This window comes from Dendrobates tinctorius, unplaced genomic scaffold, assembly GCF_039654945.1.
Source record: "Dendrobates tinctorius isolate UK_male_01 unplaced genomic scaffold, ASM3965494v1 ptg000181l, whole genome shotgun sequence".
Lineage (NCBI taxonomy): Eukaryota > Metazoa > Chordata > Amphibia > Anura > Dendrobatidae > Dendrobates > Dendrobates tinctorius.
The window spans coordinates 2,202,109-2,216,739 of record NW_027361848.1 but is presented as its reverse complement, the minus strand read 5'-3'; the positions used below and the strand labels follow the sequence as shown (position 1 = coordinate 2,216,739).

Here is a 14,631-nt window from a genome sequence, read left to right as displayed (position 1 = left end):
ATTGGTTAACTGGCGAATGATATTTGGGGGAATGTCGACAGTGGATGTCTAAGGCTGCTTTTACACATCAGGTTTTTTCCGACAGGCAAGATCCGGCTACTTTTAGAAAAACCGGATCAGGCAAAATCTGTCGCCGAAACCGTTTTTCTCTCATTGAATTGTATTAGCGCCGGATTGTGCCGCATGGCCTTCCATTTCTTCCGGTTTTCGCTGGATCCGGCTAAAATTTTGATTACGATATCTGGAAAAAGCATCTCTAGTAACGTTTTTGTCTGCGGCAAAAAACTGGACAGCCGCAGAGCATCCAGCCGCAGAGCGGCCAGCGACAGAGCGGGGCCAGCCAGCGACAGAGCGGAGCCAGCGAGAGAGCGTGGCCAGCCACAGAGCAGCCAGCAGCTGCAGAGCAGCCAGCCACAGAGCCAGGCCAGCCAGACAGCTACAGCCATACAGCGACAGACATGTCTTCTTCTGGGAGCCCTCTCCCGCGTCGTCAGCGCTTTGAGGTAAATATTTTTTTTGTTTTTGTTTTTAATGATGTACCCTTTTTTTTTGGCCATGTTTACGATCTATCTATATCTTTATTTATATCTATACCTATATCAATATCAATACAGGGTGTCCCAAAAGAAAGTGGACTGAAAATAACATTTATTCTGATTTATATGTAAAATTATATTTAGTAACACAAGCATAATATTGACAATTAAATTTTATTCTGAACAATAATACAAAAGCCCTTAAATTTTATCAACGCAGGTGCTCAAACTGTTTTCCATCACAATTTGCACAGCTTTGAAGTCTGCCCTATGCTTCGACAAACAATTTTGCACAAGTCTCCTTGGGTATTAATTTTTTTAAATGCATCTCTTATGTAATTTTTCAAATCACTGACACTATTTGATTTTCGACTATAAACTTTGTCCTTGAATTCTCCCAAAAAGAACAAATCCATTGGGATCAAGTCTGGTGAATGTGCCGACCAATCAAGTGGGCCTCTGTGGCCAATCCATTTATTAGGAAATGTTTCATTACCCTATTTTAAACATACTTTCCACCTACTTTTGGACCCCTATATATATATATATATATATATATTAATCTATAATTTTTGTATAACAAGAAGCTGCAGCAGCAGAAGAAGTGCTTCCAGAAGAAGACCGAAGGGGTGGAGAGATACCTGGAGTGAGCTCGCAATTGGTACGTTTCTTGCATGCATCGCAGAAATACATCATCACACTACACACAACACATAAAAAGTGATCATTACAGACACCACACTGCACACAACACATAACCCTACATCCAAGCACATAATTTTTGTTTGTTTTTATTTTATAGTCTTCTGATTCTGGTGTTCGATCCAGAGGTCCTCAAAGCTCCTCCCAGGGTCGTCGGCGTGAGCCCCCAGGCAGTTGACATCGGGTAAGCACCTTTATTTGTTTAATTATTTTATTTTTTTCTACTTTATGTTGTTATTTTGAGCCTAATGTTTTAGTTTTTTGGCTTTTTTAACAGACTTCACAGTGTGCTCCTGACTCAGATGATGATTAGGCCGGGCTAGATATCGACCTCCTCATCGATCTGATCTGAGAGCGGGAGCCACTGTGTAATATGGGGGACCACCGCCACCCCGATATCATTGTGACCCATCGGCACTAGGAGCAAGTATGCCAGCAACTTTTGGCCAACTGGGAGGACCTCAATGTTCGGGCCCAGAATCAAGCACGTAAGTATACACAGTTCAGTTATGTTGCTGGATGTAAAGTGTTGTATACTAACCAATTTGTGCTTTTCAGGCAAGAAAATTGTCAAGCGGTGGCGGTCAATCAGGGATCGCTTCAAGAAGGAGTTCAACAAAGAGATGCGGGCCCCGAGTGGATCTGGAGGACGCAGGAGCAAGTACAAATATGCCAACGCCCTGTCGTTCCTCTGGTGAATGATGGTGAGCAGAAGGTAAATATTACCCACCCCATTTAATAAATGTTTACATGTCTAACACTTTTTTTTGTTTCAGCCAGGGCCATGCAATATCAATATGTTAATTATAGTTTTTTCTCTTTATTCCTCAGCACCATCTGCAGCACTCGGGAGCCTGCAGAGTTGAACCCTTCTGGTGCGATCCCTCAGGAGTCTGCCACTGAGGGACACTTCAACAGTCCCGGCCCATCTGTAACTTCCCAATCTTCCCTCACATCTGATCCCTCGCTGCCACCCCCTTGCGCTGGAGCGTCGTGGCTGACTACATGGCATGAATCTGCTGGTTAGGATATAGCTTTTCCTTTACCCCATCCCTCTGCTGCTGCCACCTCTAGTACACCTGTGGGTTCTGGGTGGCAGCACCAGAGGGGTCAGGAAAAGAGCTATGCGCCCGAGTTCTTGCATCTGAGTGCATCCTTCCAGAACTGTCTCAAACTGTTGTCTGGGCAAATGACCGCAGGATTTAATTTGCTCAAAAACAGTATTCTCTTGGCTGTGATGGGGTGGATCGACAAACGTTGTCGGCGTAGATGCATGATACACAGCTGTCTCTCTCGCTCCTTCTCCAGAATAAATCGCTTTCAAACGATTCGCCTCAACAGTAAAATCCACATTGATCTTCAGAATGTTTGCTATCAAGCCTTCTATCTTCGCGAGCCACTTGCTCTCCTCTACAACCTATCAAAGATGGCCTGTCGGAACACTGTATATATAGGTTTTCAGTAGCCAATCACATTTGGGAACCTCCCATGGGCGTTTTTAAAAACCGGATCCGTCTTAAAACAGATAAAAAAAATGAAGAAACGGATGGAATACTGATGAAACTAATCTGGATTTTTGCCGGATCCGCTAGACAGATTCGGCGGAAAAACGGATCTGTTTCATCAGTTTTTCACAATTGCCGTCGGATCCGTCGTTCCGGCGCGATGCCGGATCCTGCCTGTCGGAAAAAACCTGATATGTAAAAGTAGCCTTATTCTGAACTACTGATTGTTCTCAAAGAGATAAGCTGCAGGCTGAAGTGTCAGTTGGTGGCTTTCTCATAAGGAACACAGGAGTACATGACTGAGCTAGCGCTCCTGTGTATGGGAGAGTTGACTGAGATGGCTTTTGGACAAAAGATTGTGTCGTATGGCTGGAAGCCATCTATTGTGCTTGGGCAGCTAAATCAGCCACTGTAGCTGGCAGACCTAGAGGCCTCTGGTTACCAAAGCAACCATTATCATCCTAATGTTCATGGAGGATTAGTAGGGTGAAATATGGACCCCCTCTTTTTCGTAACCATTTAAATCCTGCGGCCCCTATTGATATCTGTATTTAGCAGGTTAAACAACTAGTAATGAGCCTATCATTGGCTGTTAATGTAGAGCCTCACCTATCATTTAAGCCACGCTCCCATGGAGGTTTCGCTGGGCACGTCTCCTGTGAATACTCAGGAATACCTTCTCAATTAGAATTCACTGGTATGTCTTACTACTAAAAAGGGTCAACATATACAGTAATTTACGATGCTTTCTGTTTCAGGTGCAATATGAAGAGAGATTCTGATGAAGAATTAAAAAGCCAAGATAGAAGGCGTTGTCTGCAAAATATTCATAGAAATATTTCTTCAGATTCACTGGTATGTATGTTATAGGTGTTTGTCTTAAATTATTATGTTATACATTGTTTTTTTGTTGCCGTGTTTTTAGGAATAAACAGAATAAGTTAATAATTCATAAGGACATTAAAATAATATGTAATTGAAAATAATATTTCAGTGACCTTGACAGTCTTCAAAGATAAAATGTCAAGGAAAACGCATAAAGTTTCTTAAGCACACAATTATTTTGTCACACACAAGAATTCTGTGGTATTGCATAGTAAATCTATCCCAATATCTTTGAGTTTTAGTGTGTGGAATAAAGAAAAATAATATTTTATTGCTTCCACTGTACAGTTTCAGTACTCCTAAATGACAAAAAAAAGTAAAATGAAAAAGTAAAAGAAAAAGTTTTAAATTTTTAAAAATAAACATTTGGTATCACTGCATCTACTGTATAAAAGTCTGATGTATCAACTGAAAACAATATTTTAACCCATGTGGTATATGGCAGAAATAAAATCAAATTCCAAACTTGACATTTTTCAGTTGTCGAACCTCCAAATGCAAGAAAAAAAAAATTGTATGTACTCTCAAAATAGTATCAATAATAACCTCAGACTGCCGTGTGAAAAGTTTACAAGTTTCCAAAAATAGTGGCACAAAACAAATTTTTTATCTTTGTAAATTTTTAATTTAGTAAAAATGATAAAGAAAACACAGCGAACAAATATACAAGTTTGCTATGACTGCAATCATACTGACCTGAAGAATCAGGTTGCAGAAGTCTTTTTTACCATGCAAAGAATGCAAGCAGACAACGAAACACAAAATTCTATGGTGAAATTGCTTTTCTATGCCATTTTATAGCACATTAGGATAGGTCATCAATGTCTGATCAGAATAGTGGAAATGGCCAGGTGCTGCATAAATTTTGCAGTAGGCAAGGCCGCATGTGTGGTGGAGGGGCTCAACAGAACCTGAAAGTAGTAGGGGCGAGTCATGTGTGCAATCATCTTCTGTCCCTATTTTTAATAACCAGCCAAGGGAAAGCAGACAGCTGTGAGCTGGTCTTATTATTCTGGGAAGGGGTCCAAATCCATGGACCTTCCCAACCTATTATCAGTCCCTAGCTGAGCTATCTGCTTTGCCTTTGCAGATTATTAAAAAGGGGGGGACCCTAATAAAAATGACATGGGATTCTCCCTATTTTTAATAAACAGCTAAAGCAAGCAAAAACCTGGGAGCTGATATTAATAGACTGTAAAGGGTCATAGAAATTAGCCTCTTCCCAGCCTCATAAGACCAGTGTTCATCTATACGAGAAATGAAGCATCCATTATATGCGCAAAATCTGGCACTTAGCCTCCACTCTTCACGATTGCCTTGGTGCGGTGGCAATGGGATTGTGGGGTTGATGTCAGCTTTGTAATGTCATCTGACATCAAGCTCACTGGTTAGTAATGGAGAGCTGCCTATCAGACACCCCCATTATTTACCCAGAAAGTAAAAAGAGAAGAAAACACACCAAAAATTACATCTTTATTTGAAAAAACACCCACCTATTTCCCTCTTTACTCAATTATTTTACTTTTTTTTTTTTTTTATAATCCACAGGGTCCACCGTAATCCATAATATGGGGGTTCCATGACAATCCCAGTCTTCTTCATCCAGTCTATGTAGCTTTGTTCAGGAAACGCAGCTCCATAGACTGGAACATCTACTGCCAGGTCTTGCGCTGTGCTCCACGAGACCCGGCTGCTGTGAACTGAGGTCACATCAGAAAGGCTATAGCAGTTCGCAGCAGCTGGTTATCTTGAGGGCAGCACCACTATGAACTGAGGTAATCTAATTGACGTTACCTAAGTACATAGCGGCTGGGTTTTACAAGGGGACAAGGGCAGAGTGAGTGCCAGACGAATGAGCGACTGCTGTGAAAGGCCATGGATTTTTGGCCCTCCCTGCCTGAAAATACCAGCCATCAGGCACCCCAGAAGTGGAGCATCATATGAGATGCCCCTATTCAGGTGCTTCACCTCGTCTCTTCCCAATTGCCCTCTTGCTTTGGAAATTGGATAATGGCTTTTTGGGTTGATGGCAACTGTGTAGTGTCAGCTGGCATCAAGCACTGGTGTTAGTAATGGAGAGATGTCTATCAGATAACCCCCCCATTACTAGCCCTGTAATAAAATAAAAAAACAACTACAAAAATACTTTATTGGAATAAACACTCCCTGACACTCGTTCACCACTTTATTTTAAAAAAAAAAAGGAGAAAAAATCCCACGCAAGTCAGACATAGTTCGCCTAATCTGATGTAGTCCAGCAAAATCGACAAACAAAGTCTATGGAGCCTCTTTCTGATACTCCATAGACTTTTGTATAACAGGGTTTGCGTGCCGAAGTTTGCTGTCTATCTAATCTACTCCATAGACTTTGCCAATAGCCACTGGTCACTCTGCAGTGCACTTGACTACACTAGACTAGATAGAATGATAGATTGGTAGAGGGATAGAGATAGATAGAGTTGCATATAAAATTGTTTGCCCCCTTTCTGATTTCCTATCCTTTTATATGTTTGTCACACTTAAATGTTTCAGATCACCAAACAACTTTAAATATTAGACAAAGATAACACAAATAAACACAAAATGCAGTTTTTAAATAATGTTTTTTATTGTTAAGGAAAAAATAAATCCAAACCTACATGGCCCTGTGTGAAAAAAGTGAATGCAGATAAAATGGAGACCGAGTGTCTCATTCAGGGTCTGTGTCTGTAGGTGTGGAGGCCTCCAGTGTGTTTGCTAAAGACACTGACCTGAGCGGGCCGACCCTTAGTGCTATATGGACTGGTTATTTTCTGTTTGTTTTCACTTTGTGCCAGAGAAGACTGTCTTTTGCTTGGCTAGTGTTTAAGCAGGTTTATGAAGTTTTAATAAACCTGACTGGACATTTTTATGAAAACAGCTTCCTGTGCCTACCTTAACCGCAGCTGAGTGAGTACAAAACCCTACAACAGATTTAATGCATAGATGGATAGATAGATAATGGATGGATGGATAGATATGAGATAGACAGGCACACACCGATCATTATACTCAATCATGTAGAAGCCTTTTCCTTCCTGAAGTTTCAGGAGAGCACTGGGTGTTCGGCACCTTATTCTATTTTACAGTTACATTTGGCTGTCATATGACCCAAAGATCCTGGCAAGAACTTCAGACTTTCCTGAGATTGAACCATGGAGAATAATAGTTTCAGCTTTATTCAACACCATACAAATCAGCAGTTTGTCCCTACTAACAGTTGATTTGACTCTTTAATCCAATCAGCTGAGTCAGAGGGCGTAGCAAGGGTTTTTGTTCAGTGTGGGGGGGGCAAACTTCTGAATGGGCCCCTAACCAGGTAACCCTGAATACAAGTATGGCAGCGTATCCTGATAGTGGATGTAGGAGAACCTCAGAAAATGACTGCGCTATTACTAATAAAAAATGTTAAACAAAGGGCAACACTGATATTACCATAATATAGTGGTAGATACAAGTCCTGAAGAACATATAAGAGATTACAGTACAGTTATACATGGTGACTTACAGCTGATGTGCTTTCTGATGGAATCAGTTGGGTCGCCCTCCCAGGTCTGTGGGGTACTCGGTACCGGGCCGGTGTCAGTGGGATGTGTCACAGCAGCGGTGACCCAGTCCGTGGCCCTGGGAGCCCAAGTAATGGTGGAATGTGATGTAGTTTAAGTGGAATGGAAAAGTTTGTGACGCCACATGTGGTGTTTGGCAAGCAAGATGTTAAGCCAACGCTGCGTGCAGATCCTCTGGGGCTGATGGTGTGTTGCAGCATAGATGGTGTAGCTCCCCACAGGTGAAGCTGTAACCCCAGGGCAGTGTAATTGCAATAGATGAGGATAGGCGCAGGCGGTGTGAGGAATGCTGGTACCCAGATGTAGCGGTGCTGACGGTGTTAGCGCACAAATGAATGGAAGACACCAGGGCTTGCAGTTCCAAAGCTTTACTCACAGTCCGTGGTACACACTGGTGCCTGCCTCCTTGCCGTGTCCTCCGGGGCAGAGACTCAATCAACCTCCCGGGCAAGTCAGGATTCTCCTCTCCAACACTCCGCCTACATGTACCTTTCCTGAACGACTCCTCTATTGCGTCTTAAGGTGTGAAGAACTCCAGTACCGTGGTACTCTGGAGTTCCTCCTGTCAGATGTTCCTAACAACTCTACTCGTATGGCAGACAGCTGTAGCCTCTCTCGGGGACTCCCTTCTCTGGAGTCCTGGCTCTCTATTCAGTTGCTGTTGTGCCCCAAGTCATAGATGGGAGTAGTGCATTTACAGCCAACTACTCTACCGGTGTCTGCTGCAGATCCATAAGTGTCCATACAACCTCGGGGACCGGGCCCCGGCCTTGCGCTGAGAACCTATAGGCAGGGTTCCTCTTCCAACCCACGTCTCCTCTCTGTTCTCCTACTCCTTTGTTCCGCACTGTTCTTTCTCTCTCTTATGGAAGCTTAGATTGCAGTTCTACGTCTTTCTCCTTCTGTTCCTTTCCCATGCCAGCTGGCTCAGATCACTGAGGCAGCTGCAGCACTCCTTCTCCTCGGACCCATCCTCAGACTCTCCTGACTGACTGTCCTTCTCTCGCCTGACCTCCCGTCAGACTGACCACTCAGACTGCCCTCTCAGACTGAACTGTAATTCTAAACCTTCCCAAACCTTTTATATGGATCTCAACTCCACCCACCTCCCTGCACATCCAGTGTTCCAAGCAGGGAACCACAAAGGCACTCCTAATGTCTAGGAGGAGAGAGACCTCAATGTGGTTGTGCTGAACTACCCTGTCATGTGGGATGCGAGTGTTGGAGTGTGGAAAGGAGTTCCCACCTTACCCGGATGGTGGGGCACTACACCTTAGGAGAAGGTGCAGTACCTCTGTGGCGACTAAGCCTCAGGGGCGCCACACATTCACTTTTCCCTTCTTTTCCATGTGACCCAGACCGACATGTCAACTTCTCCAGCAAGGACTCGGGTTGAGAGATTACAACACAGACACACCTGTACAAACTTCTTATCCTGCTAATACCCCAATACTGAGCCACTGCTGTCACGTGTCCCTATTACTGCACCTATTGTGAGGTACTGTATGCCCTCTAGATAGTAAAACAAACCTCCAAAATATATTTATGCCCTGTGTAAGTGCCCTAGAAAATAGTGCCCAAATTTTTCCTCCTAGAAAGTAATAATGCCCTCTGTGTACCCCTTTGACATTCACAATAACCAGAGTGCTCCTACAAGATTAAGTGCCCACTTAACATTTAAAAATTTTCTGAGTCTTCCCCCTCCTACCCATACACCTCCCCTCTACAGTAATATGCTCTCCTGTACACAGTATAATGCCCCCAGACAGTATACTGACCCCTTAGCAGCCCCCAAACTGTTTGCTGGCTCCAACACTGTATGATGGCCCCCACACTTTACAAAGACCCCACATTAGCTCCTACTGTAATCCCCCAAAGCATGATGGCCCCCTCACTGTATTATGGTCCCCTAAAAAGCCTGCATATAGTCCTTGATATAGTATACTGATCTCCCCATTTTTGACAACCAGCCAAGCTAAAGCAGATTGCTGGAGGCTGGTATTCTCAAGCTGGTAAGGGGCCATGGATAGTGGGCCCACAATATTAAAAATGGCAGCCCACAGTTGCCCAGAAAAGGCGCATCTATTAAATGCGCCAATTCTGCTGCTTTGCCCGACCCTTCCCACTTGCCCTGAAGCGGTGGCAACTGGGGTTCCCAATAGGCCTCTATATAGTATAATGCATTCCACATATGCCTTCATATAGTATAATGCACTTCGCATAGGTCTCATTATAGTATAATGCACTCCCCATAGGCTTCTATATAGTATAATGCATTCCCCATAGGCCTCTATATAGTATAATGCATCCCCCATAGGCCCCCATATATTATAATGCACTCCCCACAGGCCTCCATACAGTATAATGCACTCACCATAAAAAAACATACAATACTCACCTGTCCTCATCATTCCCCCACTGCTCCGGGCGCCTGCTCATCTCAGCACAGCGGGTGCCATGTACTGATGTCAATATGTCCGCTGTCAGTGTCTGGGCCAATGATGTCAGAAACAGAGGGAGAATTCTGGGAGAAGGAGCATGTCACTCCCTGTCTTATCATTACTTTCAACTCTATCGGCATTCAGCTGCCAGGTAGCAGTGCAGGGAGATCGAATCTCCCTGCTCTGTCACAGAATGTAACTGAGGGGCGTGCTGCACAGTACAGTAGCATACCTCTGAGTGGGACCCTCGAAGCACGGGGCCCAGGGCGACAGCAGCCTCTGCACCCCCAGTAGCTACGCCACAGAGCTGAGTCATTCTCCTGCTGCTTTACACATTCCCCTGCTGCCTCACAATGTGTGTTGCTCAGGGAGGCTGGAGGCGTGGCTTCAATTGTGACTTTACAACCAGTCACTGTCAGACAGGAAAACTCTAGTGGGGTGTGAGCAGCTCCACCAGAATCAAGAGAGAGCTGCTCACATGATTAAGTGTGATATCTAGGACACGATGCAGAAAGCTGACAGGAAGTATATTACAAACTGTCAGCATTCTTCAGGAAAGATGCACGCAAAAATTTTAAAGAAAGCCCAGACAACCCCTTTAACATTCCATGAGATGATTAACATTATTAGGCCTAAGGAAGAGGGTTCTACGTGTTAGGCCTCCTTCACACGTCCTTTTTTAAGGACCGCAAATGTGGACATATGCACACCCATCATATTCAGTGGTGGTGCGCACATGTCAGGTTTTTCAAAAGGATGCATGTCAGGTTTTTTTACGCGGCAGGGACAAAATGCATGCTGCACATGTGCACACTGATGACATCCATGTGTCATCAGTGTGACACGTACAGGCGCCTGGGAAGAACTGGTATAGTTTTTCCTGTTGCAAGACAGCTCTCATTATGTTCTGCTCGCGACCAGGAGACAATGATGGGAGTTGTATTCAGCAGCAGCTGAGCACCTCATGTGTTAAAGAAATAATTAAATAATAAAACGCCGTGGGCTCCCATGCACTTTTCAAAACCAGCAGATGGAAAGCCCTTGGCTGGGGGCTGATGTTAATAATGTGGGACAAGAGACAATATCATACAATGGTTCTCAGTCTATTAATAACAGCTCACAGCGGTTTGCTTAGCATTTCCTCATGAATTTAAATGGGACCCAAGAAAATATTTTTACGTAAGGTCCCCCTATAAATTCAAACCAGCAAAGGCTAAACACACAGCTGTGGGTTGATTTTAATAGACTGGGAAGGAGTCAGAGATTTTGCCCCCTCCCCACACCCTGGCTGTCAACATCAGACCTCAGCCTGCCATAAGATGCGTCAAATCTGGCACTTAGCCTCGCTCTTCCTACTTGGCCTGTGGTGGTGGGAAGTGGGGTAATATATGTGGTGTTGATGTCTCCTTTGTATTGTGAGGTGACATCAAATCCAGGGATTAGTAATGGAGAGTCGTCTATAAGACAGGAACCCACCCTCCGAGCCATGTGTGGACTACTATCCTGATAATGGTGCGAATGGTCCCTGTTCCTCCTCTTCTTCTTCTTCTTCTTCATGTAGCAAGCACCTCATCCATCCAAGCAAAAAAGGAAGCACACTGTAGCGCCATAACATGCAAATATGAAAATTGAAAAATGAATTGCATTAGAAATATGAAAAATTGAGAAAGTTTAGCGCATAAAATGGCCAAGTTATGTGTACTTGGAAGCCCCATTAAGGCATTTCTCGTTTTCCAGGTCCCTGTCTATGCCAATCCTCACTAAGACTGAAGTCTCCATCTGAATGGGAACCTATGAAAAATCCTCTGTTTAGACTGAAGTCTATATCTCTGTGGAGGGGAAGTGGCCCTGGTTTGATTAAAAACGCCTGCGGCTAACAGGTGGAGTGCTCAGTCAGAAAGTAAATGAATTCAAATTTCAAAAACTGACCGTCACATCCAAGCATAAGCATAGTGTGAACAGGTGCTTAACCTAGAGTCACCAACTCATATACATTCAAGCAAAAAAGGAAGCACACTGTAGCGCCATAACATGCAAATATGAAAATTGAAAAATGAATTGCATTATTGCATTAGAAATATGCAAAATTGAGAAAGTTTAGCGCATAAAATAGCCAAGTTATGTGTACCTGGAAGCCCCGTTAAGGCATTTCTCGTTTTCCAGGTCCCTGTCTATGCCAATCCTCACTAAGACTGAAGTCTCCATCTGAATGGGAACCTATGAAAAATTCTCTGTTTAGACTGAAGTCTATATCTCTGTGGAGGGGAAGTGGCCCTGGTTTGATTAAAACTGCCTGCGGCTAACAGGTGGAGTGCTCAGTCAGAAAGTAAATGAATTCAAATTTCAAAAAGTGACCGTCACATCCAAGCATAAGCATAGTGTGAACAGGTGCTTAACCTAGAGTCACCAACACATATACATTGAATGTATATGAGTTGGTGACTCTAGGTTAAGCACCTGTTCACACTATGCTTATGCTTGGATGTGACGGTCAGTTTTTGAAATTTTTACCACCTCATCCATCATCTCCTGAAGTGTTTTTTCAAGGAGGCATAGAATTGGGGTATTAATACTGTTGATGACATCATCATCGCTGGCCATGTTCATGGAGTACTCAAAGCAGCGCAACACGGCACACGCGTCCCGCATGGAGGCTCACTTGTTGGTTGTGGAGTGGTGTTGCTCCGCAGAGTGACTTACCTGTGCATACTGCAGCTGAAACTCCACTATTGCCTGCTGCTGCTCACACTGTCTCTCCAGCATATGCAAGGTGGAGTTCCACCTTGTGAGTACGTTGCATATGAGGAGGTGAGCAGAAAGGGACGTTGCAGTGTAAATAGGTGAGCAACAGCAGGATGAGAAGACCAAAAGCGCGCACAGGCAGCCCACACTTTCTGCCGCAGCTGAGACATCTCAACGTAGTTTACAGGAAGCTTTGCACACCAAATTCATCATTTGCGCCAGGCACAGGATGTGCATCAAACCGGCTAGGCTGAGATATTTTGCCGGTTATCACACACGACCAGACTGGGCTTGAGGTTCAGGCTGCAACAATTACTCATCGGTCTGTTTGATCCCCATCCACAGCTCCTTTGCATTATGGGAGTTCCCCTAAACAGATGAGTTTCAGAACAGCCTGATATTGTTCCCCCCTGGCTGTGCTAAAGTTGGTCGTACAGGTGTTATGCTGACTTGATGAGAAGGCAGTGGATAAAGTAGTTCATGGTGGTTATGTGGATCTTGCCACTGATGGCATTGCGCAGCGCACACCTGATATTGTACACAGCATGTTCATGCAGGGTAGGGATGGCCCACCTGGAAAAGTAGTGACGCTGGAAACCACGTACTATAGGGCAGTCACTGCTATAAGTGTTTTAAAAGTGACCATTTCCACTAGCCGGAATGACAGCACTTCAAATGCTAGGAAGTTTGAAATGATACCATTCAGGAACAGGACTGGTGGGAAGGTAGGGGGAGGGGTACTTCCCATTTCTCTCCAATGTTTGGGGGATGGTCAGCTGAATGCTTTCATGGGACATTGTGGAGATTCTTGGTGACACTGGTGGTGGTGAACACAACAGAGGAAGGAGCAGAAGGAGCCTCAGTTATTTCTTGATTTTTCAGCTGTGTACTTCACTACAGCTCGCACTTTGCAATCAGGCTGCTCATCATGCAGTTGGTGCTAAGGTTAAGAACATTTATGCCTTATTTCAGGTTCTGATAGCATAGTATAAACTCATGTCTTGTTGTTAGCCCATTGCCTGAAAAATGTCACGCCAGAGAGATCCTTTGTGCTGGCTTTGGTGTGCTTAGTTCTTCTGCGTGGTGGGCAGTAGCAGCCGACGTACTGGCTAGGGGCCGGCCACTGTGCTTTTGCACCCTGGTCCCTCTCCCTCTTTTTCTGTGCAGCAAAGGCAGCATGATCACCACCTCTTCCTCCCAACTGCGCCCATCACTTGGATGGCCTTGTCTCCATGTGGGGTCTAGGACCTCTTGCTCCTTCGCATCATCTTCCACCCACTCCTCACCCCTGCCCTCCTTGATGATCTACATATTTCAGAAAGCCGCAGCAGTTAGCACCTGTGTTTCGTCATCATCAGAGATGCACTGCGGTGCTCCGCTGACTGTTTGCACTAACCTTCCAACATACTCATTCTCAAACAGAACATGTGATTGGGCATCAGCGCTCGAAATCTCTTCCACTTCTGTGGCAGGGCCAGGTGAATGGCCCACGGAACTACATCTAGTGGAATCATCAAAAAGAAGTGACTGCTGAATGACTTGGGGCTGACTGCTGGGAAGATTTGCAAGGGGCTGAGGTGGAAAACAAATGCCCAAGGCCTGCAGTTGCAAACTCTGCACTTACAGCAGGGGACAGGGTGGATGACAAAGTGAAGAAACTGGAGGCACTCTCAGCCATCCAATCTAAAACTGTATTTACTTGTTCTGGTGCCACTATTCATCCAGCGATACTCATGCCTATGAAATTATGCACACTATCTAGGAATGTGTGCACCACAGGAAGGTATTTCATTTGGGCGTGTTGCAGGCACAGGTCTCCCATGTCCTATCCCTGCAGCAGCTACACCACCACCATCAGCAGCACTATGGCCACATCCCCTATTTGATGATATCCTCATTCTTTGCACCCCAAAAAAGTGCAGTGTATTACACAGCCTGTGTAGAGAGAGATCGTGCCCAGCAAATTATTACACTGCCTGTATGCAGAGTGCTCACACAGAGCCTTTCTTCAGAGTACCACCACATAGCCTTTCTTCAGAGTGCCCCTACAGAAGCTGGCTTCAGAGTGCCCTCACGGTCTGCAGAGCCTAACATTATCCCTCACTCGAGCCGTGTCATGTTCCTACGTTTGTCCGAACACAATGGCAGCTCCACCTGTGATCCGACAGTTATACAGGCTGAATCACATGGTGCGCCAACCAATCAACACAATGTCAATACTCGGCATGGATGTGAT

At 44.6% G+C, this 14,631-nt stretch overlaps 1 protein-coding gene across 1 annotated transcript in view; it reads left to right on the top strand.

The window, feature by feature from the left end:
* The window catches only part of LOC141054931 (pecanex-like protein 2), a 2,173,030-nt gene that overhangs the window by 262,484 nt on the left and 1,895,915 nt on the right, over positions 1 to 14,631 (top strand). The window contains exon 3 of the mRNA XM_073551818.1: positions 3,502 to 3,598. Coding sequence (XP_073407919.1) covers positions 3,502 to 3,598 — 97 coding nt within the window. The remainder of the gene's footprint in view (positions 1 to 3,501; positions 3,599 to 14,631) is intronic.